This window comes from Eulemur rufifrons, chromosome 23 (genome assembly GCF_041146395.1).
Source record: "Eulemur rufifrons isolate Redbay chromosome 23, OSU_ERuf_1, whole genome shotgun sequence".
Lineage (NCBI taxonomy): Eukaryota > Metazoa > Chordata > Mammalia > Primates > Lemuridae > Eulemur > Eulemur rufifrons.
The window spans coordinates 15,550,164-15,571,218 of NC_091005.1; the positions used below are offsets into that span (position 1 = coordinate 15,550,164).

At 41.0% G+C, this 21,055-nt stretch overlaps 1 protein-coding gene across 1 annotated transcript in view; it reads left to right on the plus strand.

The window, feature by feature from the left end:
- HYDIN (HYDIN axonemal central pair apparatus protein) overlaps positions 1-21,055 on the plus strand; it is a 304,337-nt gene that overhangs the window by 148,893 nt on the left and 134,389 nt on the right. The window contains exons 20-23 of the mRNA XM_069456333.1: positions 87-360; positions 2,196-2,339; positions 6,498-6,641; positions 9,848-10,161. Of these exons, the coding sequence (XP_069312434.1) occupies positions 87-360; positions 2,196-2,339; positions 6,498-6,641; positions 9,848-10,161 (876 nt within the window). The remainder of the gene's footprint in view (positions 1-86; positions 361-2,195; positions 2,340-6,497; positions 6,642-9,847; positions 10,162-21,055) is intronic.

Consider the following 21,055-nt stretch of genomic DNA (forward strand, 5'->3'; position numbering starts at 1 on the left):
TTCCAGAGGAATAAATCCCAAGGGTGTAGAGGTGAATAGAACATCCATAAGTTGAATCCTCTCAACACCTGCCTCTTGTTTTCCAGCCTGGATACCCATTATTACCGATTTAAGTTGACCAACAAGGGACGTCGGGTCCAACAGTTGTTCTGGATGAACGAAAGTTTCCGTCCCCAGGGCAAGTTGAGCAAGAAGGGCCCGGTTAAGAAGGGAGGTGCTAATGGCCGGCTCCAGCCCGATGGCTCCCAGGAACCCAGGGGTCCACAGACCCCAGTGTTTCAGCTCCACCCCATCAGAATGGAGCTGTACCCAGGCCAGACGATTGATGTGATACTGGAAAGCTATTCTGCGACTCCCAGGGTAAGAGGACAGCACATTTAGAAGTTATTTTTTTCCTAAATAAATCTGTGCTATATGTGTTTCTCAGGAGAGTCCCTTGACATTTATCTGAGAAAGGATGTGGTTTCTCAAGGATTGTATACAGCACTGAGTTGCCATGGCAGCATCCGTGGCTTTCAAGGTTCAGGTCTGCTCAGTTTTCTGTTTGTTTCTATAGCTACCACGAACCCAACCTTAAAGGACCCTTTAAAGCAGGTTCTCATTCCCAGGGTTGACAGTGACCAACTAGCAAGTCTCTGGTAAAGAAACATCCAGTTTTTAGCCAAAGCAAATTCTCCTATTAACATTTAGCAGTATTAATTTAATATTTATTCAAAAAGAGTGTTTTTATAGACTCTGGACTGCCTCTCTTTTCCAGATATTGGGACATCCCTGGTTTCTTTTCTCCCAGTCTGACTACTACAACAGTGTCACATTTTAAAACATCATCTTTTTATGTGTCAATGAAAGAGCAACTTTTATCTTCAGCAGCCCTGATTTTCTTCTCTTATTTACCTTACTACCATACATTCTACTTAAAACATTTTAGTAGATCCAAACCATGTGTCTCTTTATGCCGATACCTTCGTGGAGTTTGGAAACCATCAAAAACCTAAAGGAAAGACTTTTGAAGTCACTTAAGCATCTCTCCCACCCCACAAATGCAGAATTTTAATGAGAAATGATGCTTGTTTAAGCTCCTGTTTGTGTCACTAAGTTAGGAAGTGGTATTGACTTGTCCCCTCATGAAATAGGAAGCAACAAGAAGTTTATCTCCTACCAGACACGATGGGAAAGCTAGTGCAGTGCTTTGCTTCTCTAAGGTCACAGATTTCACTTTATTTCATTTCATTATTTCTTCGCGGAGCATTTTCAGGTAAAACACATCCTCAGTACCCCAAAAAAGGGTATATCTCTCATTATGGAGTATATAATGTGCTCCTTCTCTCTGTTACTCAGGTCATCAGCCAACTTTTATTGTGTATATAGCATGTGACAAATACTGTGCTAGGCACTGCAGAGGCAAAGATGAATAGCACACAGCCCCTTATCTCAAGACACTGACAGCCTGTTGGAGGAGCATATTTACAATGTGGTTATCCAAGAGTTGACCATGTTTTTAAAGGCACTAAATCTAAGCTTCTTGAGCACCAAATTCAGCTTAAGCTTTGCTAAAAGCCTCCCTGAATGTTCTTCCAAATCATGCTACATAGTTGAGAAAAGACTGAGATTCATTAACATCCCAAACCTGAGCACTCTTCAATATAAGCTATTTATGATATAAATTCACTTTGGGAACTTCTGCTTTATAAAAATCTGGGCTTCTTGGGTCCAAGGAAATATTAGTTTCTAATGCATGTTTTTTTTAATATTTAAGTATGAAAGGTGAAAATTTTTCAACTGCAGTTTCCAGCTAGTTTGATAAGAAATCATATAACTACCATTTAACTATAAGCCCCATGAAGGGTTTTATCTGCCTTGTTTATCAGTTTTGTACTGTCAGCCCCTAACACAGCCCGGATGCATAATAGATCCTACACACCACACACACACACACACATATGTAATTTGTACTGAATGTAAATTGTTTGTGTCCTCAGGGGCAGTCAGAAATAAACACAGAATCCGTTAAAGCCATATTTAACTAACCGGAATGTAATGTGTGACAGAAAGCAATCCCTGAAATGCACTATTCAGAAAGGGTTCTCTCCCCTCGTGTCCCCAGGAAGGTAGTTGGGAATCAGTTTGCTCTTGGTGGGTCATTAAGTTTTCTGAGTTATGGTTATTCCCCAAATGTTGGCATATCTCGTTGGCAGGTAGTTAAAGAGAAGCTGGTGTGCCGTGCTGTCATCGGGGCGAAGAAGGGGAAGAGCTTGGTGACGATCGTGAACGTCACCTGCGAGTTCATCGCACCTCTCATCCAGCTGTCCGCCAAGCAGCTCATCTACCGACTGGAGAAGGTCAGTGGGGCCGCACCAGGGAGGGCTGGATGCTCCAACTGGGGGTCAGCATGTTCACGTTTTTATTTTGGAAGATAATAGGAATCCTGTTATACCCATTACACAGCTCGTATTTCCTAAGCTTCAGAGGCTAGTACATGTTCAACTAAAAATTCTGAATCTAAACCTACAATCCTTTGAAATGTAAATTGCTATGGAAATTCTACTTTCATCATTCCTAATGTAGAAGACCAAAGTAAAAGAGTATTCCAGTGCACTGAAAATGCATTTTATTTGATCATTTTACTCTAACCAGGTAAAATAAACATCACATTAGAGAAAGGGTTGGAGTAGAATGATTGATAATTACAATCAGTCAGAATAGCTACCACTTACTGATTAGCACATGTTGGGCATTGAGCTGTGTTCATTGCGTACATTTTCCCACTTGTCACTCATGCAGTGGGTTCTGTTATCACTCCCATGATACGCTTGAGGAAACTGAGATACAAGTTAAGCTGGAGAATAATCAACTTGAACTATTTGGTTCACACTCTTTAACTTAAGTGGCTATATATGTCCTTGATTTTATATGGCCATTAAGGGCAGGCACTAAGTGGCTGCCTCTCAGGGCAGGGGGTCAGGATGGTGAGTAGGTAGAGGAGATATCACAGTAGGATTTGACCTACTCCTAGGCAGGTGTCCATCCTAGAATTATTTACTATCCAAAAAAGACACGTATGGAATATCTGTTCTAAGTCGGGGACAGTGCTGGTGCTGAAAATCTGATGAACCAGACAGATACAACCAAATCTAAGATGCTGGTTGAAGTTATAGACTTTTAAAAAGTTATTGAAATTTAATTGTTTGAGTTACCATCATAAACAACGCTATGAAGAAGAGGTGCGAGGTGCTATGAGGGCATATATCAGGAGACTTGACTTCATCTGTCCATGTGGTCAGAGATGGCTTCCTTGAGCAGGTGCCTCAAGTTGAGACTTGAAGTAAAAATAGACATTAGTTTGGTGACAAGGAGGGGAAAATATTATAAGCAGAGGGAGCGGTGCACGGAAAGGCCTGAGTTAGGAAACGGACGGCTTGGCAGGCTTAAAGAACTGAAAGGCTGCCTTGGACAGAGAATGTGCCATGGATGGCAAGAGATCTGTCTGGGGACGTGTAGTGTGCCTGGGTGGCATGCTCGGGATGTCGGCTTTGTTCTGGGTGGTCACTGGAGAGTGTCAGGAAGGGAAGTGATGTGATCAGATTTAGTCTTTGAAACAGTCATGCTGGCTGCTGAGTGAAATATTTATTAAGGCCTGTCATGTGCCAGGCACCATGCCAGGTGCTAGGGATACAACAGTGAGAACAGTTCTCCCTGCTGAATTTCCCAGCCTACTTGGAAGACCAAGCATTAAGTAAGCCATTGTCCCATGGCATGATCTGTGCTGTCATATGAAAGTGCCGGGTGTGGCAGTGCCTGAGCAGTCATGGGTAAGGAACTGGGGTTCCTTCCATTACTTGGAGGTTTACGGGAGAATGTTCGAGACCATTAATTCTGGTAGTGGATTCCATTATATTTTGTTCATTAAAACAAATGAACATCTGCTGGGCACCACCATGGGCAAGGCATTCTGCTAGGAGGTGAATAAGGGAGCTTATAGACTAGTAAGAGAGGCAAGGTTCAAATCCACAAATAATTTTTGAGCACCTAACAGAGTATTAGACACCTACAGTGTATAAGGCAGAAAAGACACAGCAAAGACCCTGCTTAACTGATGAGTGGGGAAAGTGGACATTGAAGAAATAGAATAAGGGTTCCAGGAAGCTCAACTAACAAGCAAAACATGGAGCCAACAAGCTCCATGAGACGTGTAAAAAGAAAATACTACAAGAGTTCCTGCTACAGTTATTAAGCTTTAGTGCTCTGTTTTAAATTCTTCCTTTTTATTTAATAAGTAATCAGTAAAGATATTTATTGGCAACAGCTGCACTGGATTTGGTAGCATCATATTTTCTCTGAATGCAGCTATTCAGAGAAAGTTCAATGACTATTTATTGAATAGCTGTTCCGTGAATGACACTGTAATATATGTTAAATATTCAGCTTAGTTTCTTATTAGAGTTTTCTAAGCCCATAAACACTCATAAAAATGTGTGGGTAGTACTCCTGCTCCTTTTCTTCTTTTCATATCCTTATGCCTTTGTCGGGGGGCAAGGGCAAGTATATTTTTGTTTAAATCTCTGTTGTTTGAGTTTATCACTAGATTAAAATATACAAATATTTTGAATATGGCATCAACTTCTTATTGAATCAAAAAGTGAATTGAGCTACAATTCTCTGCTTGTTTCCACCCTTCTCTCTTTTCCCCCAAATATGGGAAGTTTGAAATCTGTCCTAGTACTATATTGTTCATTTTCATTTCCTGCTCACATGTAATCCATATGAGGGACAATTAGGAAATGCAACTTCATTGCCCAGCATGTGTAAGAGACCTGCTAGGCCTCGATATTCAGATTTAATTGCATGACACCCAATTATCTGCTCCATCTCCTTGTTTTCGTCTCCAGGCAGTACATCCGGTTTGATGCATTAGAACATAATGATACCAACCCTGTCTATGGAAAGAATTTTTCTGTAACTGTTTCCTTGGTTTTGATCTACTTTATAACTATCATACCATTCATAAGCCACAGAGGTGAAATCCTGCAGAAACATCTCTGTGGGATTGAAAAGGTCAATTGAAACTAGCAGCCAGCTTGCTTCATGAAGTTCCAGCGGCAAATTCTGTCTGCTGGTATTTGGGGAGACAGAAACCCAAAGAGAAGGGGTCATTTTAAAATAGAATGGCTTCTCAGTGCTTCCACTTCTCATCACTAACCTCTGAATGGCCTCTTGCCAAAACCAACCAAGTGTGGCTTCTTCACTTCAAAGCCATCTGCAGTGACACAGCAGCCTTCAGGGAAGGTCACTGGGTGGACAATTCTCCATGCAGCCTGTTGCTTAGTAAGCCCCAAAGTGCTGCTTCATCCCTCCCTACACTGTAGCGTGCAACCTGCAGGTGCACGGTGAGTCTGGTGTCTGTGTTACCGTGTTACAGGGAGGGAAACAAAGGCTGGCATCTCAGCGCAAATGCCATACCAGACCCCTAAAATAACCTTGAGAGTGGACCCCGGGGGTAGTGGGGTACAACCGAGGCAGGAGGCTCAAGCCAATGGGCACTGGTCACCCAAGCTCACCCAGGGCCAGGGGACCTGGGAATCACAGTGGGAGGAAGACTGTGCTGGAAAGAGAGCTGGAAGATAGTCAGATCAAAATCTGAAATAGGAAGATTTAACTGAAATTGGAACAAAGAGAAAAGGCAAATCAAAACAAGGAGGCCTGGAAAAACAGGGTAGAGTTGTTAGAAGAGCCAGGGAATGACTGGAGAGAGGTTCTCTTTGGAGGCTGTATATTGAGGCTTCTGGTCACCCTACTGCTAATATTAGAGGACACCCTTTCCAGGGCACACAAGATATAATGTGGGCGCCAGCATCAGAATGAGAAAATTTCAGTCTGGCCAGAACTTCTGGCTCAAGATTCATTTCTGATATCTTTTCTAGTTGAGAATTAAATCTGCTATGTCTAACACAGTAAAAATATGCTTCTAAATCAACTGTCCTGGTGTTATCAGAAAAAGTTTCTAGGAAATAGTTATGAGCATTTGTCAATATAACAAATTGAGTATATTTGCAAATTGGTTATTTTAAGCATGGAAAAAATATAAGGGCAAAATGCTTTATTCATTATAATGATACCTAGGTTTATCTACAAGATATCACTAATTTATTAGACTTTGTTTTATGACACTGTGGAAACTTCAATAGTAATAGTTCTATCCAGAAGCATGACTCGTATAGGTTTTTTTAACTAAACAAGAGAGGAAAGTCTGATGTATGTTCTCTGGGTTATATAGATCCACTTTTTAGTAGTCAACCAGACATCATTCCACGTGATTTATCTAAACTTCTGTAAGGGAGAAAAGAATAACACACACATACGCACACATACATACATATACACACATACACCGGGGGAGAGAGAGCATTGAATTTGCTGTTAATGAATATGAGACTTTCGTTGCTAAAGGCTCACTATGTTTACTATGACATGTTTTGTTTCCTATTTTTCTGTTTTTACAGACACCTGATGCTGTGCTGGAACCTGATTACCAGCCCTTGGTCATAAAGAACATTTCCACCTTGCCCGTGAACATGTTGCTGTCAATCTCGGGACCCTTCTTTGTCTGCAAGACTGATAAATCCCCGCTGCCCGCCGTTCCTGAGGTACTTCAACAGGGGAGTCCTAACAAGCTCCTGGGGGGGGCTGTGTGTGTGGAAAAGGAAGAGAATAATAACAATACACCACCTAACTCGAGTTCAGAAAAATGGAAAGGATTCAAAGGAAACAAACAGAAAAGACCACAAAAAATTTAAAATGAGTAATCAATTCCAATATCATTCATTAGAAACACTATCACTAATGGTGTGAGAACTTCCAGCTCATTATGATAATGCTTTCACTCCAGCCCACTATAATGAAGACAATCTATAGAAAGTAGTGACTTTCTACTAATGATAGTAAAGATTTTTTTCTCCCCACTGAAATCCAATCAAAACTCCATACGCAAGGAAATGAAGAAATAGCCAAGCCCAGTCCCCAAAGCAGCAAGCCCTTCTCCAAATACCGAGAAATCTGAACCAAGCTGAGGGAGGCAGCTAGGAGTTTACCCTGGCCACCAGTCTGGGACAGGATTGTAGCATTCTCTAAACAGCCCTGCAAGATTGTCCATTCTTAGAACTTTATTCTACAGACATAGATACAATATACAAAATGACATATATATATAGGATATTCATTGCAGTGTTGATTGTAAGAGCAAAAGATTGGGATCCAATATCCATCAATAGGAGACTGGCTAAATAAATGATGGCAGAATCACATGATGGAATGAAATGCAGCTATTGGAAAGAATGGAGCAGTTCCACATGCAATGATATTGAGTGACCTCCCAGTGAGAAAAGTGAGATGTGCAACAGTGTGCTAGCATATGTGCAAAGAATTAAATAATACATATACAAGTATGATTTTATAACCATAGAATAAATCTACAAGGATACACAAGACATTTTTAACCTGGGTTGCCTCGGGGTAGGAAACTAGTTGGCTTAGGTAAGAGTTGGAGAGAAGGGCACAAGGATGACTTGCTTTTTCATTGTTCTATCTATTCAAAATATAAAGAAATGTTTTTAAAAGATTTTTTGAAATAAGGCCACACTTGTCCTGGGACAAAATAATATAAAATATTCAACAATGAAGCACATCTTAGTAACGTTACAGGACTTACTGATAACCAAGGGAAAAGACCTATCAAGGGAAGATGTTAGAGTTTAGACTAACCTCAGACTTCTCCACAATAACACTTAATGCCAGATGACAGCAGAGCAGTGACTACAGAGTATTGAGGGGAAGAACGTGTGACCCAAGAATTTTATAACCAGCCAAAGTATCCTTTGAGTACAACAGTAACAGGCCCTCTCAGGACGCAAGGAAACATTGAGTACGCCATTCACACGCCCTTGAAAAACTAATTTGCCAGTGAAATCCGACCATCCAGAAGAATCAAATAAGGGGCTTGGGAATGAAAAAACTGTGAGAAAAAGACTGACAGGAGGACTCAGTCCATTTAATTATACAACCGAGACTACACAGCTTTGGCAGTTAGGACCTCAGAGCAGAATGTTTTAAACCTCAGCTTTTTAAACTTCACTATAGCCAATAAAAATTGGGAGGTGGGGAGAGCATAAGTGTGCTGGTGTCACCCCCTTTTACAGCCAGGTGTCAGTAAGAGATTTCCAAAGTTGAAAGTGCTTTATGTTTAACCATCTTTTTCCTTGGCTGTAAAGGGAACATAGTAATAACTAACATGTATATACCACACACTACCTGTAGGGCACTGCCCTGAAACACCTCACACATATAATTACTCATGACAGCCTTTTAAAAAGAGGTAGTTATTGTTATTAGCCCTATTTTACAGATAGAGAAACTGAGGTCCTGTGTTTTGCCCCAGGTCACACAGCTAGTAACTGGCAGAACCAGGATTTGGACCCAAGCAGTCTGGCTCCAGAGTCCGTAACCTTAGGAATTAATATCCCTTGTGTAAGAAAAACTTAAGGATATTTTTGAGAAAAAAATTCAAATATATTTTTTAGAAAATAATGTAGTCTAATTCCATTTTTATAAAATTCTATTATCCCTCTATCATGTCTGGACTAACATTTACCCAATGTTAACTGTGCGAAATAATATATGGTAAAATTTTGGATGAATTTCTAATTTCTTCTTTGTGCTTTTATATATAATGTAATTTTTTGTAGCATTTCTACAAAATTCCTCTGGAAAAAAAATTGAAGTCAATCTTCAAATCAAACATCTTTCAATGTTTCAAAACATTGAAACACCAAGCATTGTGATATCAAGTGCTAGAGATACCACGGTCTACAAGGATGGGGTCTCAATTGTGCCCGGCCACCTGTGCCAGCGGTAGAGTCAAAGGACAGGTGGCTGGGCTGGCTTTCAGGTGGGATTAGGCCAACTGAAGAGTCATGACTTTCTCTGATCGTTGAATCAGGCAATTGGCTTTATCGAAATCTCCTAATCATGTCACTGAAGTGCACAGTTAAATACCTGAACTGTTTAAGTCCAGTGAAAAGAGGAGGTATACGGTAGACAGATTCATTCCTGTATGCATTAGTCCCAACTGCCTCAGGGCACTTGCTGAAAAACCACAAGGTGGCTTTCGTGCCCATTAAATGAATTGAGCATTGCCTAAAAAAGCTCAGTCATAGCCTTTCCAGGAGAAGGTGTTAGTGCAGACACTGGCATCAAGGAACACATGGGGATTTGAATCAAAGAGGGAAAAGAACAAATAAAATCTACCGAACAAACCCTGTACAGCTGTGGACTGTCATTTTAAGTTGAATAGAAAACAGCAGAAAGTAGATAACACTGTGCTTAAAAGTTCGGATTGCGGACATTGGAAAAGAAATTAAATCACCTAATATGTCCCTTTCTGGGTCACTCTCTACAGAGCCCCCCAGTGCTTTAGAAAGCCTTTTTTAAAATTTTCTTAAGCAAAGAACTTTTTCCACTTGTCTAGAAAGATCATTTCACAATCTATTTTCAGTTAAGAATTCTTATAACCCCACTCGACTCTTATCAAAATCCCTTCCTTCAAATAATTCCTCTCCAGATTCTCCTTGCTTTCATCTTCAACTAATAAAATGTGTATGCATATATACAAATATCTGTACTTATATGTACTAGCTGTTTAATTATGTATGTGTGTTTATATATGGATTTTATACTAATATATATGTATCTGTGTGTACATAAATCTGTATAAATAAATTTGGTTGTCCTGTTTCATGTATCAGGTTGGAAATGCATAGTACAAAAGTTGGTAATTCCCCATTTATCTTATTTTTAGCCTATTAAACTGGACATTGATGAAGAAAAAAACCTGCTGATCAAGTTTGACCCTTTCTACAGAACTGATTTGAACAATTGGGTGGCAGAAGAAATTCTAGAAATTAAGTATGTGGAACACCCTCAGGTAGACAGCTTGAACCTACATGGAGAGGTGCATTACCCCAACCTCAGTTTTGAGACGATGGAGCTGGACTTCGGCTGTATCCTGAACGATACGGAGGTCATTCGATACGTTACAATCAGCAACTCCAGCCCTTTGGTTGTGAAGTTCCGCTGGTTCTTCTTGGTGAACGATGAGGAAAATCAGATAAGGTACCACCAGCATAGAAATCCCGCAGCACTCTGCTCTTCGTTCCTTTCCTCTTTCAGCCTTGGCACTGGTTTTCTTCCTGTGTTCTCCGTCCTGGTCATTCGTGCATGTTTTCAGTTCTGACAACTAGTTATGGACAGAAGTAACAAGGAATTTAAAATCATGATCCACCCTAGATTTCCAAACTAGAAAAGTATATAAAACATCTTTGAAAGCCCCAGTGACTACTAAGTTAACAGAGCAATATCCATAAGCCTGCCTTAATTTCGAATCTAGTAGTAAGATCATTAGACATTTATCACTAAAAAAAAGTCTTTGTAGTATTTTAAAAAATTATTATTTTATTGTGGTAAGAACACTTAACATGAGATCTACTCTTTTAAGTGCTGCAGTGAAGATGGGAGTGCTAATATTTCTTTGAGATCTTGATTTCAGTGTTTTGGGATAAATACCCAGGAGTGGGATTGCAGCATCTTTTGGTAGTTTTATTTTTAATTTTTAAGGGAACCACCATACTGTTTTCCATAGTGGCTGCACCATTTTGTATTCCCAGCAACAGTGTACATGGTTCCAGTTTTCCCACATTCTCAGCAACACTTGTTGTCTTTTGGTTTTTTGATAATGGCTATCCTAACAGGTGTGAGCTGATATCTCATTGTGGTTTTAATTTGCATTTCCCTGATAATTAGTGATGTCAAGCATTTTTTATATACTTGTTACCATTTGTAGATCTTCGTTGAAATGTCTATTCAAGTCCTTCCCATTTTTTAATTAAGTTATTAGGGGTTTTTTTTTTTTTTTGCTATATTGGGTGAGTTATACAAGTTCTTACATATTTGGAAGATTAACCCCTTATCAGATATATTTTCTTCCATTCCATAGATTATATTTTCACTCTGTTGATTGTTTCCTTTGCTGTGCAGAAGCTTTTTAGATTGATACAGTCCCACTTTTTTATTTTTGGTTTTGTTGCCTGTAGAGTTTACTTAACAAGCATTTCAAACTCAAAGCATGGATTGAGAGGACTGTACATTGTGTGCCACGCCGAGCTCCATGTTGCCTATTCTGCATATCAATGGGTTTCTGTTCTGGTCCAAATGTATGTATGTATAGACATATACACAGTTAAAACATAGTGGGAGGTGGTGACTGCTGCATTTTCTTCTTGATTGACAACAAGGACTAAGGGCTTTTGTATATTTCCTTATTGGATGTTTGACACTCAGTTTTTAGCATGTGAATATCGTGTGGACATTGTTAACTGAGGAAACCGCGTGTTGTTTCCTTAGAGGCTTGTGAGTGCGTCCTGTACATAATCCTCATCTTATATCTGACAGCCACCCTTTTCTTTCCTGTGCTCGTTACCACGGTAACAGCAACTTGCTCTGGATGTCTTCCGGAGACATCTAATGATGACCCAGCATAGCACCGAAGCCAGCAGCCGGTCCTGGGCCTGGGCGTTGGAACCTGCTCATTAAGTGCTGTGGACGGTTTGGGTTTGGAATGAAATTCTGTAGATGGTAAATGTTTAAAATAATTATGGCAAAATCAGCCAACCTGACCTAATGCGCTTTGAATACCAGATTTTGTGGAGTTATTCTGATGTAACACAGCTAAGTGAGTTTATTCCATCTGGGAACAAGGACATGCTTTATTTATTTTATATTTTTGAGAGGCCATTTTCATAATTAAAATAATGACATTTTGAAAATGTATTTGGCCAGCACTGAAGATAATACACTTAAGTTTTCATTGGTTATTTAACCATTTTTCTCTTTCTTCAGTATCTTCCTATCTCTTTGTATTGAGCCTCTGCTTATAATTCATTTGTTCATTCGTTCATTCAGAGAGTCGTTCAGAAAACATTTGGTAAATTATTCTTGTGGACCAGATATTGAGGCATCAGGGTTATAAAAGTGAACAAGACACAATGCCCATGCTGGGGCCAGTGGGGAAGGCAGATGTGTAAAGTCCAGTGAACATGTGATAACATCGGGCTCTGGGGGTGGGAGGGAGACATGGAGTGCCCCGAGGAGTTGGAAAAGGCTGCACCAGGGAGTCATAGTTAAATGTTCCAGATGGAGAAGCGGGGAAGCCTTCTAGGTAACAGGAATAGCATGTATATGCCAGTTTGGATTCATGGGTTCATTCTGCTGCAAGTCATAGAAAACCTGACCCTAAGCAAAAAGTAAAAGGAAAGTAAATTCATTGGTTTCCACATCTTAAAAGTTCAGATTTATTCTGGCTTATAGCCTGACTCACAGCGAGAATTCAAACAGGCTCTCTGTCTCTCGGCTCTGCTCAACTTCATGTGTTGACCCCATTCTCAGATCAGCTTTCCTCGTGGTTACCGAATGGCTGCCCGCACTCCTCGATCCATGGCCTTCAGGACTCTTGAGCTCTTTCTCCTAGAACTTCCAGAAGATTCCCTCCAGTCAGACCTACTTAATCACATTTCCTGCCTCCCACCCCTAATCAGTTGCTGCCAGGAAAGTGCGATGCACTTGTCATTGTCAGCCTGGTCACATGCCCCACCCCAAAAGCTGCACATGGTGATCCCATAACTGTAGGGGCTGAAGGTGGGAATGCAGTAGTTCTCCAAACAGGAACTGACAGCTGAGAGAATGGGTGCTGGACAGCAGTGACACACACCCACTATGGTGTCAGCAGAGGCTACGCCAGTGTGGCCAGAGCACAGACTTCACTGGGGTGGGAGAAGTTATGGGAGGTGAGTCTGGAGAGGTGTATTGACAGCAGTGTGTGGGAGGCCTGTTGTTCCATAAGAAATTTAGACTGTTTCTGGAGGCAGTGATGAGATTTGTAATCAAGAGAGTGACAGAGTCGGGGTTTTTTCGTTTTTTGGGTTTTTTTTCCAAAAGATAACTTTTAGCCACATTCAGCACAGTTGCCCAACCCCTTCTTCCTGAAACATTCCTTTCTTGGCTTGCAGAACACCATCTTCTCCTGCTTTTCCTTTCATCCCCTCAACAATTCTTTCTCAACTCTGCCAGCAACCCCGCTATAGGAGCAGGCTGCAGGGCCCTGCCCTAGGCCCTGTGCTCCTCCTAGAGATTGACTCATGCCCAGAGCATCAGTCAGCCTCTCTTGCTGAGCTTCTAAGTGTGTAGCTCCACCTAGACCCGCTGCTGAGTTCCAAGTCCATTGCCTTCTTGACATCTCCTCCTGGATATCTCCCAGGTGATTCTGCCTCCCCTCCACTGCAGCCTGTCCCAGCAAATGACATCAGTGTTCTCCTGGGAGGCACAAGGATTCCTTCCTCTCCTTAACCCCACTCACCCCATCCAGTCCACCACCAAGTTCTACCTCTTCTGCCTTCTAAACTCCTCATTGCTGTTTCCATTGCTATTACCCTGGATCAAGCCACCATTACCTGTTGCTGAGACTGTGGCCACAGCCCAGGGCTCTCTGCCTCACACACGCCCACAGTCCACTCTGCACTCAGGAGCCAGGTTATGAGCATGTCACCACCCTGGCTTTCAGCCCTTAGTGACTACCCACACTTCTTGGAATCAAGCACAAAACACTTCCTGCATTCTGCAGGGCTTGGAATGTGCTGGTCCCGTGTTCCCTCAAGTTTAGCTCCCTCCTCACCACACTGACCTCTCTGTTTACCTAGCATGCTGGCCTCTGTCCCACCCCGTGCTGTTCCTCTCCAACTGCCCCCTCTGCTGGACGCTTGTCCCCACCCCCACCCAGCTGCCTCCTGCCCCCTCTTCAGGTCTCAGCCTCAGCATCCTTCCCTGGGGAGGCCTTCTCCAGGGTCCTTCCCTAGGCCAGAGACCTGTCATGGGCGTTGGTAGTCACATCTCCTTGGTGACTCACATCACTCATATACTCTGGCTCAATGTCCACCTTCCCAGCTGGCTATTAACCTCTATGAGGCCAGAAAGCACATCTGCCCTGCCACCTCTGGAGCCCCAGAGCCTAGCACAGTCCTTAGCACAGAGTAGAAGCTCAACGGATACTTTTTAGTTGATCACCTTCTCCCACCTGGGTATTTGTAGAGAGAGGGAGATAGTTTCATAACTGGTTTAAGATTCCTTCCTGTCGGCTTCCTGGCACCTGTCAAATGGAAATGTTCAAGGCATAAATGTCACCTAGAATAGACCAAAAAAATGTCACCTGCCCTCCAGACAGACTCTTTCTGTCTGGCATCAGAAAAACATAAACCTCTCGTTGGCTAAAGGTCACTTTTATCAGATATAACAACACTAACCTTTCTTTTCCAATTAGAATTCTTCTAAGCCTTGCAGTTGGTAAAAGAAACAAAAACTTATGATAGGGTTTTCTTTTTCTTTTGTTTGGCAGGTATGAGGATGCTTAGACACTCTTAATATTCCTGTCACAACACATGCATCTGCTGTGCTTGTGTGTGCATGTATGTGTGCACATGTGTGTGCGTAGGGCCCCCAAGAGAGCACGTTGGCAGCACAGCCTGCTTCCCGCTCCTCTTTGCTCACTGGCCCTCTTTTTTGAGGCTGCAGCACTGTCACAGGAGGGCAAGCATTCCCCAATTGGGGCTGTAGACTGGTTAAATTGTCACTGTGGGGCTGTCACCTTGCCGGGGGTGCTGCCCACAGTTTCAGCACCAGCTTCTAACTGATCATCCTTGAAAGAGGGGAGGATGGGAGTTCTAGGAGAAGCCATCCTGCATCCATTCAGAAGGCCGTGAAATCTCGGACACTATCCTTCTGTTGACAGGTTTGGAAATTCAAGTTCAACCCCTTGTTATGGGAGCTGACTTGTTTTTCCTTCTGGGCATCATTCCTACAGCTTGGTTCACTGCCATTGAGGAAGTAGCAATAACTAACTGCGAGGACGGGCAATACAGAATATCTAAGATCTAAGGGGTTATTTTATGTCTTGAGAAGGAATATCATTACTTAAGTAGACTTGAAATACATAGCGAATATAATTAAATACAATATGTGTTACATATGATATATTACATAAATTATTAAGGTTTGCTTATATAGAAAATGTTTCTTAAATAAATATAACTTACACACATATATTATTTAATTTAGTAGTGTTCATACTCTTTACAGCAGAACTTGTTTTAATGTAAATCACCTGCGAGCAGAGATGCTGGGTGGAGGAGAGAGTAGAGGGGTCCTTCTTCCTCCCTCCCACCCCACCTGTCAGTTCCTGGGCTTCCTCCAGGGAACCCTTGGTGCTGGGGCTTAGTTAACTAATCCCTAATTACATTTAAGTGTTACATTAAGTCAAGTCACAAAGCAATGTTGAAAAAAATCCCTACACTTAAGTACATTGCATTACCTAGCTCTGGCTGCCAGAGCTAGCTACCATAGGCAGGTAGCTTAAACAACAGACATTTTTTTCTCTGTTCTGGAGGCTGGATGTCTGAGATCACAGGGCCAGCATGGTCAGATTCTGGTGAGGGCTGTCTTCCTAGCTTGTAGACGGCCACCTTTGCACACTAGGCTCACATGGCAGAGGGAGAGAGAGAATACTCTGGTGTCTCTTCTTATACAGGCACTAATTCCATAAGGAGGGCCCCACCCTCATGACCTCATCTAAACCTAATTATCTCCCAAGTGCTAGATGGCCACATGTGGCTATGGCTATGGTATTGGACAGCACAGATAAAGAACATTTCTATCACTGCAGAAAGTTCTAACAGACAACACTACTATAGACAATTTGAACACAATTAATAGGCTTAATATAATTGATATATGTAGAACACTGCACTAAAAAAATCTTCCAGTTATGAAAAATTACCATATACTAGGTCTTAAAGCAAATCTCAATAAATCTTATATGTCAGAAATCCATAGCAAATATATAACTAGAAACAAACAAGTACATAAAAACACAGGCTTAGGCATTTTTAAAACATACATTGGAACAACCTATGGGTGAAATAAATTACAAGAAAATTAGAAAGTGCTTAGAATTGAATGATGATGAAAATAAGCTAACAGAGATGAAGCTAAACTGTACATAAATAAAAATGTGTAGCCTTAAATCAGTGGTTCACAACTGAAGGCAATTTTGTCCCCCAAGGGACACTTGGCAATGTCTGGAGACTTTTCATAACTCAGGGAGCTACTGGCATCTGGTCAGAAAAGGCCAGGGATGTTACTAAATATCTGATAATAAACACACAGGACAGCCCCCAACAACAAAGAATTATCTGGTCTAAAATGTGCTGCTGTTGAAAAACCCTGCCTTAAAAGTTTATGTTAGAAAAGAAGGAAGGATGAAAATTGAGTTAAGCATTCACAACTTAAAAAGGTTAGAAAAATAAATAAATAAATCCAAGGAGTACACAAATGGAAATACTGAATATATGACCAGAAATTAATGAAGGAGAAAATTAAGATGAAATACAAAGAATCAGCATAACCAGGAGTTGATTATTTGAAAAGACTAACAAAATTGATAAATTCAGGCAAGACTGATCAAGGAAAAAAAAAACCACAAACATTATGAAAAATAAACAAGTGATATAACTACAGTTTGCAGCAGATATTAAAAAGATAATGAGACAGTCATGAGTAACTTTACAGCGACAAATTTGAAAACTTGACTAAAATGCACATATTCCTAGGAAAATACGACTTGCCAAAACTGACTCTAAAAAAATAAAAACTAGAAATCTGAATGGCCTTATAATCATTGAGGAAATTGAATAGTTTCAATCAACTCTTCCCTTTAAAAAAAAAAAAAAAAAACCACAAAGCTCTGATAGATACAGGAAGGTTTCTCCAAGAATTTAAGGAACAAATAATTCCAAATTCTTTTCAGAGAAAAATTAAAAAGACAATATTACCCAATTCATTTTATAAAACTAACTTAATCTTCATACCAAAACCTATTAAGCCAGGTCAGAAGCGTAAACATTTCAAGCCATTCTCACCCATTAATTCAAAAATAAAAATGCAAAACATTCACCAAAATATTAGCAAACTGAATCCAGCAAAGTATAAAAAGATATCGTGATGAGATTGGGTTTATTCCAGGTTATGGTTATATGGTCATCTCAATAGATTAAGGAAAAATATTCAATAAAACTTAGCAACTATTCATGTGAAAATTCCTTAACCTGATCTAGGATAACTTCTAAAAATGATGAAATGTTAAAAGCATTTCTTTTAAAATCAGAAACAAGATAAGAGTTCCATTTCTTCCTTTTTTTTTTTTTTTTTTTTTGAAACAGAGTCTTGCTCACTCTTCACACTCTGTCACCCAGGCTAGAGTGTAGTGGCAGGATCATAGTTCACTGCAGCTCCTAACAGTTGAGCTCAAGTGATCCTCCCGCTTCAACGTCCCAAGCAGCTGGGACTACAGGCATGTGCCACCATGCCCGGCTAATTTTTTCTATATATATTTTTAGCTGTCCAAATCATTTCTTTCTATTTTTAGTAGAGGATGGGGGTCTTGCTCTTGCTCAGGCTGGTCTCGAACTCCTGACCTCGAGCGATCCTCCCGCCTCGGCCTCCCAGAGTGCTAGGATTACAGACGTGAGCCACCACACCCGGCCGAAAGTCAAAATTTTTAAACTTCAAGAAAATGCAGGATAATCTCTTGATCTCTGAATAAAGATAGTTTCTTAAACAAGATATAAAAAAACACAAAATCATAATGAAACTATTAATAATTTCTACATTGAATTTGAGAACTTTTATTCATCAAAAAAATGTCATAAAAAATGTACAAAGACAAGTCACAAACGAAGAGAAGTTTTTGGCATACATAGTACCCTCAGATGATCCTCGTACATAATATATGAAGAATGCCCTTGAAGAAAAAGACAGAATTCAATTAAAAAATGGGAGAAGAGGATGAGTAGTTATTTCATAGAAGAGGAAATATGAATGGCCAATAAAGAATAAAAGGATGTTCCACATCATTAGTGATATTTAAAATAGAAATTAAAACATTTCCAGCTAGACACTATTACAGACCTACCAGGTTAGATAAAATTAAATATGATCCTACCAAGTGTTGTTGGGGGCATAGAGGAATAGAAGCCCAGACGTTGCTGATGGAAGTGTAAATTGATAAAATCACTTTGGAAAGCAATTTATTATTTGCTAGTAAAATTGATCATGAACATTCCCAAGGGCGTGCCCAGCTCCTAGCCTGTCTGGTTTTGTGTCATTTTTTCTTGGCTCTTCCTCTCCCCTAGTACCCAGTTGGTCAGTACATTCTGTCGATTTTTCTTCAGCAGTGATGGCTCTGCCTTCTGCCGTCTTGCCCACAAATCCTCCCTCTAGGATCCCTCCTACCCTCTGCGGGTGGCTTTCTTCCCTCTGGTCCTCGCTGGCTGCAGCCCACACCAGAGATTTCTTTTCTTCAGGCTGCTGCTTTCATCACCCCTTTTCCTTCTCCCTACTCAAGAGGAAGATGAGCCCTTCACTTTTGTTTAAATCCATGTTTTCAAATATAGTCATCCATGTCCCTCAGGTATCCAAAGGAGATTAGTTCCAGGACCCCTGCAGATGCCCAAATCTGTGGATGCTCGAGTCCCTAATATAAAATGGTATAGTATTTGCATATAACCTTTGAATATTCTCCCCAAGACTTTAAATCATCTCTAGATTATTTACAATTCCTACTACAATATAAATGCTCTATAAACAGTTGCTATATTGGCTGGATGTGGTGGCTAACGCCTATAATCCCAGCCATGGAAGACTGACATGGGAGCATTCTTTGAGCCCAGGAGTTGGAGACCAGCCTGGGCAACATAGCAAGATCCAATCTCAGAAAAAAATAAATAAATGAAATTGTTACTATATTGTACTGGTTTTCTATTTGTATTATTTTTTATTATTTTATTGTTATTTTTTGTTGTTTTCCTTTTCTCAAATTTTTTCAATCCATGGTTGGTTGAATCCCCCAGTGTGGAACCTGCAGATGCAGAGTGCGACTGTACTGAAATAGCATCTGTTGCTTTTCCAGGCCAAGCTTTCTGTCTGTGCTCCTCTCTGTCAATAATCTCTCACTCTCAGTATCTTCAAGCTCCCTGTTCCTTTGCCCTCAGGACAAGTGCCCCCCATCTTAGAAAGCCCTTCATCCTCTTGTATTCATCACCAACGCTACACCAGGCGATGTAAGGAAACAGAATACACCAGTTGCCTCTGTTCACTCCCCAACCCAATTTCAGCTGGCTTTTGACCCCCTCACTTAGCTGAAACTGCCTCTGCGGAAGGTCAGTAATGGCTTCATTAGCCAGCAGAGGCCTTTCTTACTCCATACATTCCCTGACATCCACTCTCTTTGGATTGTGAGAGTCCATCATACATACAAAAGTGTATGTAACAACTTACACACACTTTAAGCATAATAATGAAATGTCTATGTCTCATCACCCCCACTACAAATAGGACATTATTAGTAAATGTGAAGTCCCTCGTGAAAGAGAACAGTAGGCTACCTTATACTCCATCCCTGATGTCCCCAGAACCCTCCCAGGGCCTTCATCATACAGGCCTCCTGTAGCCCATTCATCTAGAATCTTCTCTTCCGCTGTGATGGGTCAGCTAATTTATCTGACCAGGGGATCCGATTAGGCTCTGAGGCTAACGAGAGGGCTGTAAGCCGTCTATCAAGTCTGAGCTTCCAGAAACAATTTTCCTGCCTTTGTAGTCAACCTGCAAATGACTCAAGGCCAAGCAGAGGGAGAACTATGGAGGGGGTTAGGCCTTTAGCTCTCTTTATGTTTAACTTGAAAGTTATCCGCACGTTAGGACTCACACAGTCTGCTTCTATTTGCAATGCAGTTTAGTCCAATTTCCTGAGACACCCTATCTATTACTCCATAGATAAATGAATCAGGCTGTTTTTCATTTTAAGTGTTATAAAACTTTTTGTCCTGCTTTTATGTTATGATAGACGAACTCTAGTCACCTTATTATAGATTCATTCTTTTTAAGGCATTTTCCCAACGTCTCCAATATCCACGGAGAGCATCAGCCTTTTAGAGATTCAGCCTGAGCTAAGCTGACTTCTAAAGAAATCAGTGGAAAATAACAGTGCACATCTGAACCTGCATTAGGGTTGCATCTGCTTGCTTCGCTTAGTGATCTGATTCATGAAAAGGGGTCCATTTGATTTATCTATGTGTTCATATTAATTAAAATCCCCCCAGAGCTAGCTACATCTACTGAAGGCCAGACATTAAAAGAAATTGTCTTTAAAAACCATCCTGTTTTGAAAGTATTTCTAAAGAGCTTTGAAGCTGATTATAACGGAGATTTCACAGCCTACCTGTTTGGCAGCCTTTCTAAGAGCATGAAGCAGTGGGGACACCTTCTGGAGCTTTGTAGAAGTGGCCGTTTCACACAGAAATCCCTCTAGTGAGCTTCCAGGTAGATTCTGGGCACAATCCTCCACTATTTACCTCACAGCAAAACTCTCTGGGAAGTCACTTCAAGGGCTAGGTGAATGGTGTCTTGCTTTTTCTCATGCATATTACAATCAGGACAGGTCCCTCTTTTTCTAAAACAAGGTTCTAGACAACACATTGTGTGTACCTTGTGTTGTGGCACATACTGTTTTTGAAATGAAAAGGTCTGTCTGCTTTGTGGGTTGCCGCCAGGGGCGTGGCATGGCATGAAGCGACCCAGGGGACACCCTCACCTGTTTATCGGGTAGATTCTCCAGCAAAGTCATTAAGAGCAGTAGCTTTGGTGTTGGTCTAACTTCGCTCAGCCACTTGCCTGCTCTCTGAGCCTCAGTTTTGTCATCTGAAGACTGAGGAAAATCACAGTACCTACCTCATGGAGCTGTTGTGAAGATTAAATTAGGCAGTGCCTGTTAAGTGCTTCATAGTAGCTGGTAGAGGGTAAGAGACGAGTCAGGGCAGCTGCAGTCACTGAACTAGGGCTCTCACTGATGCAC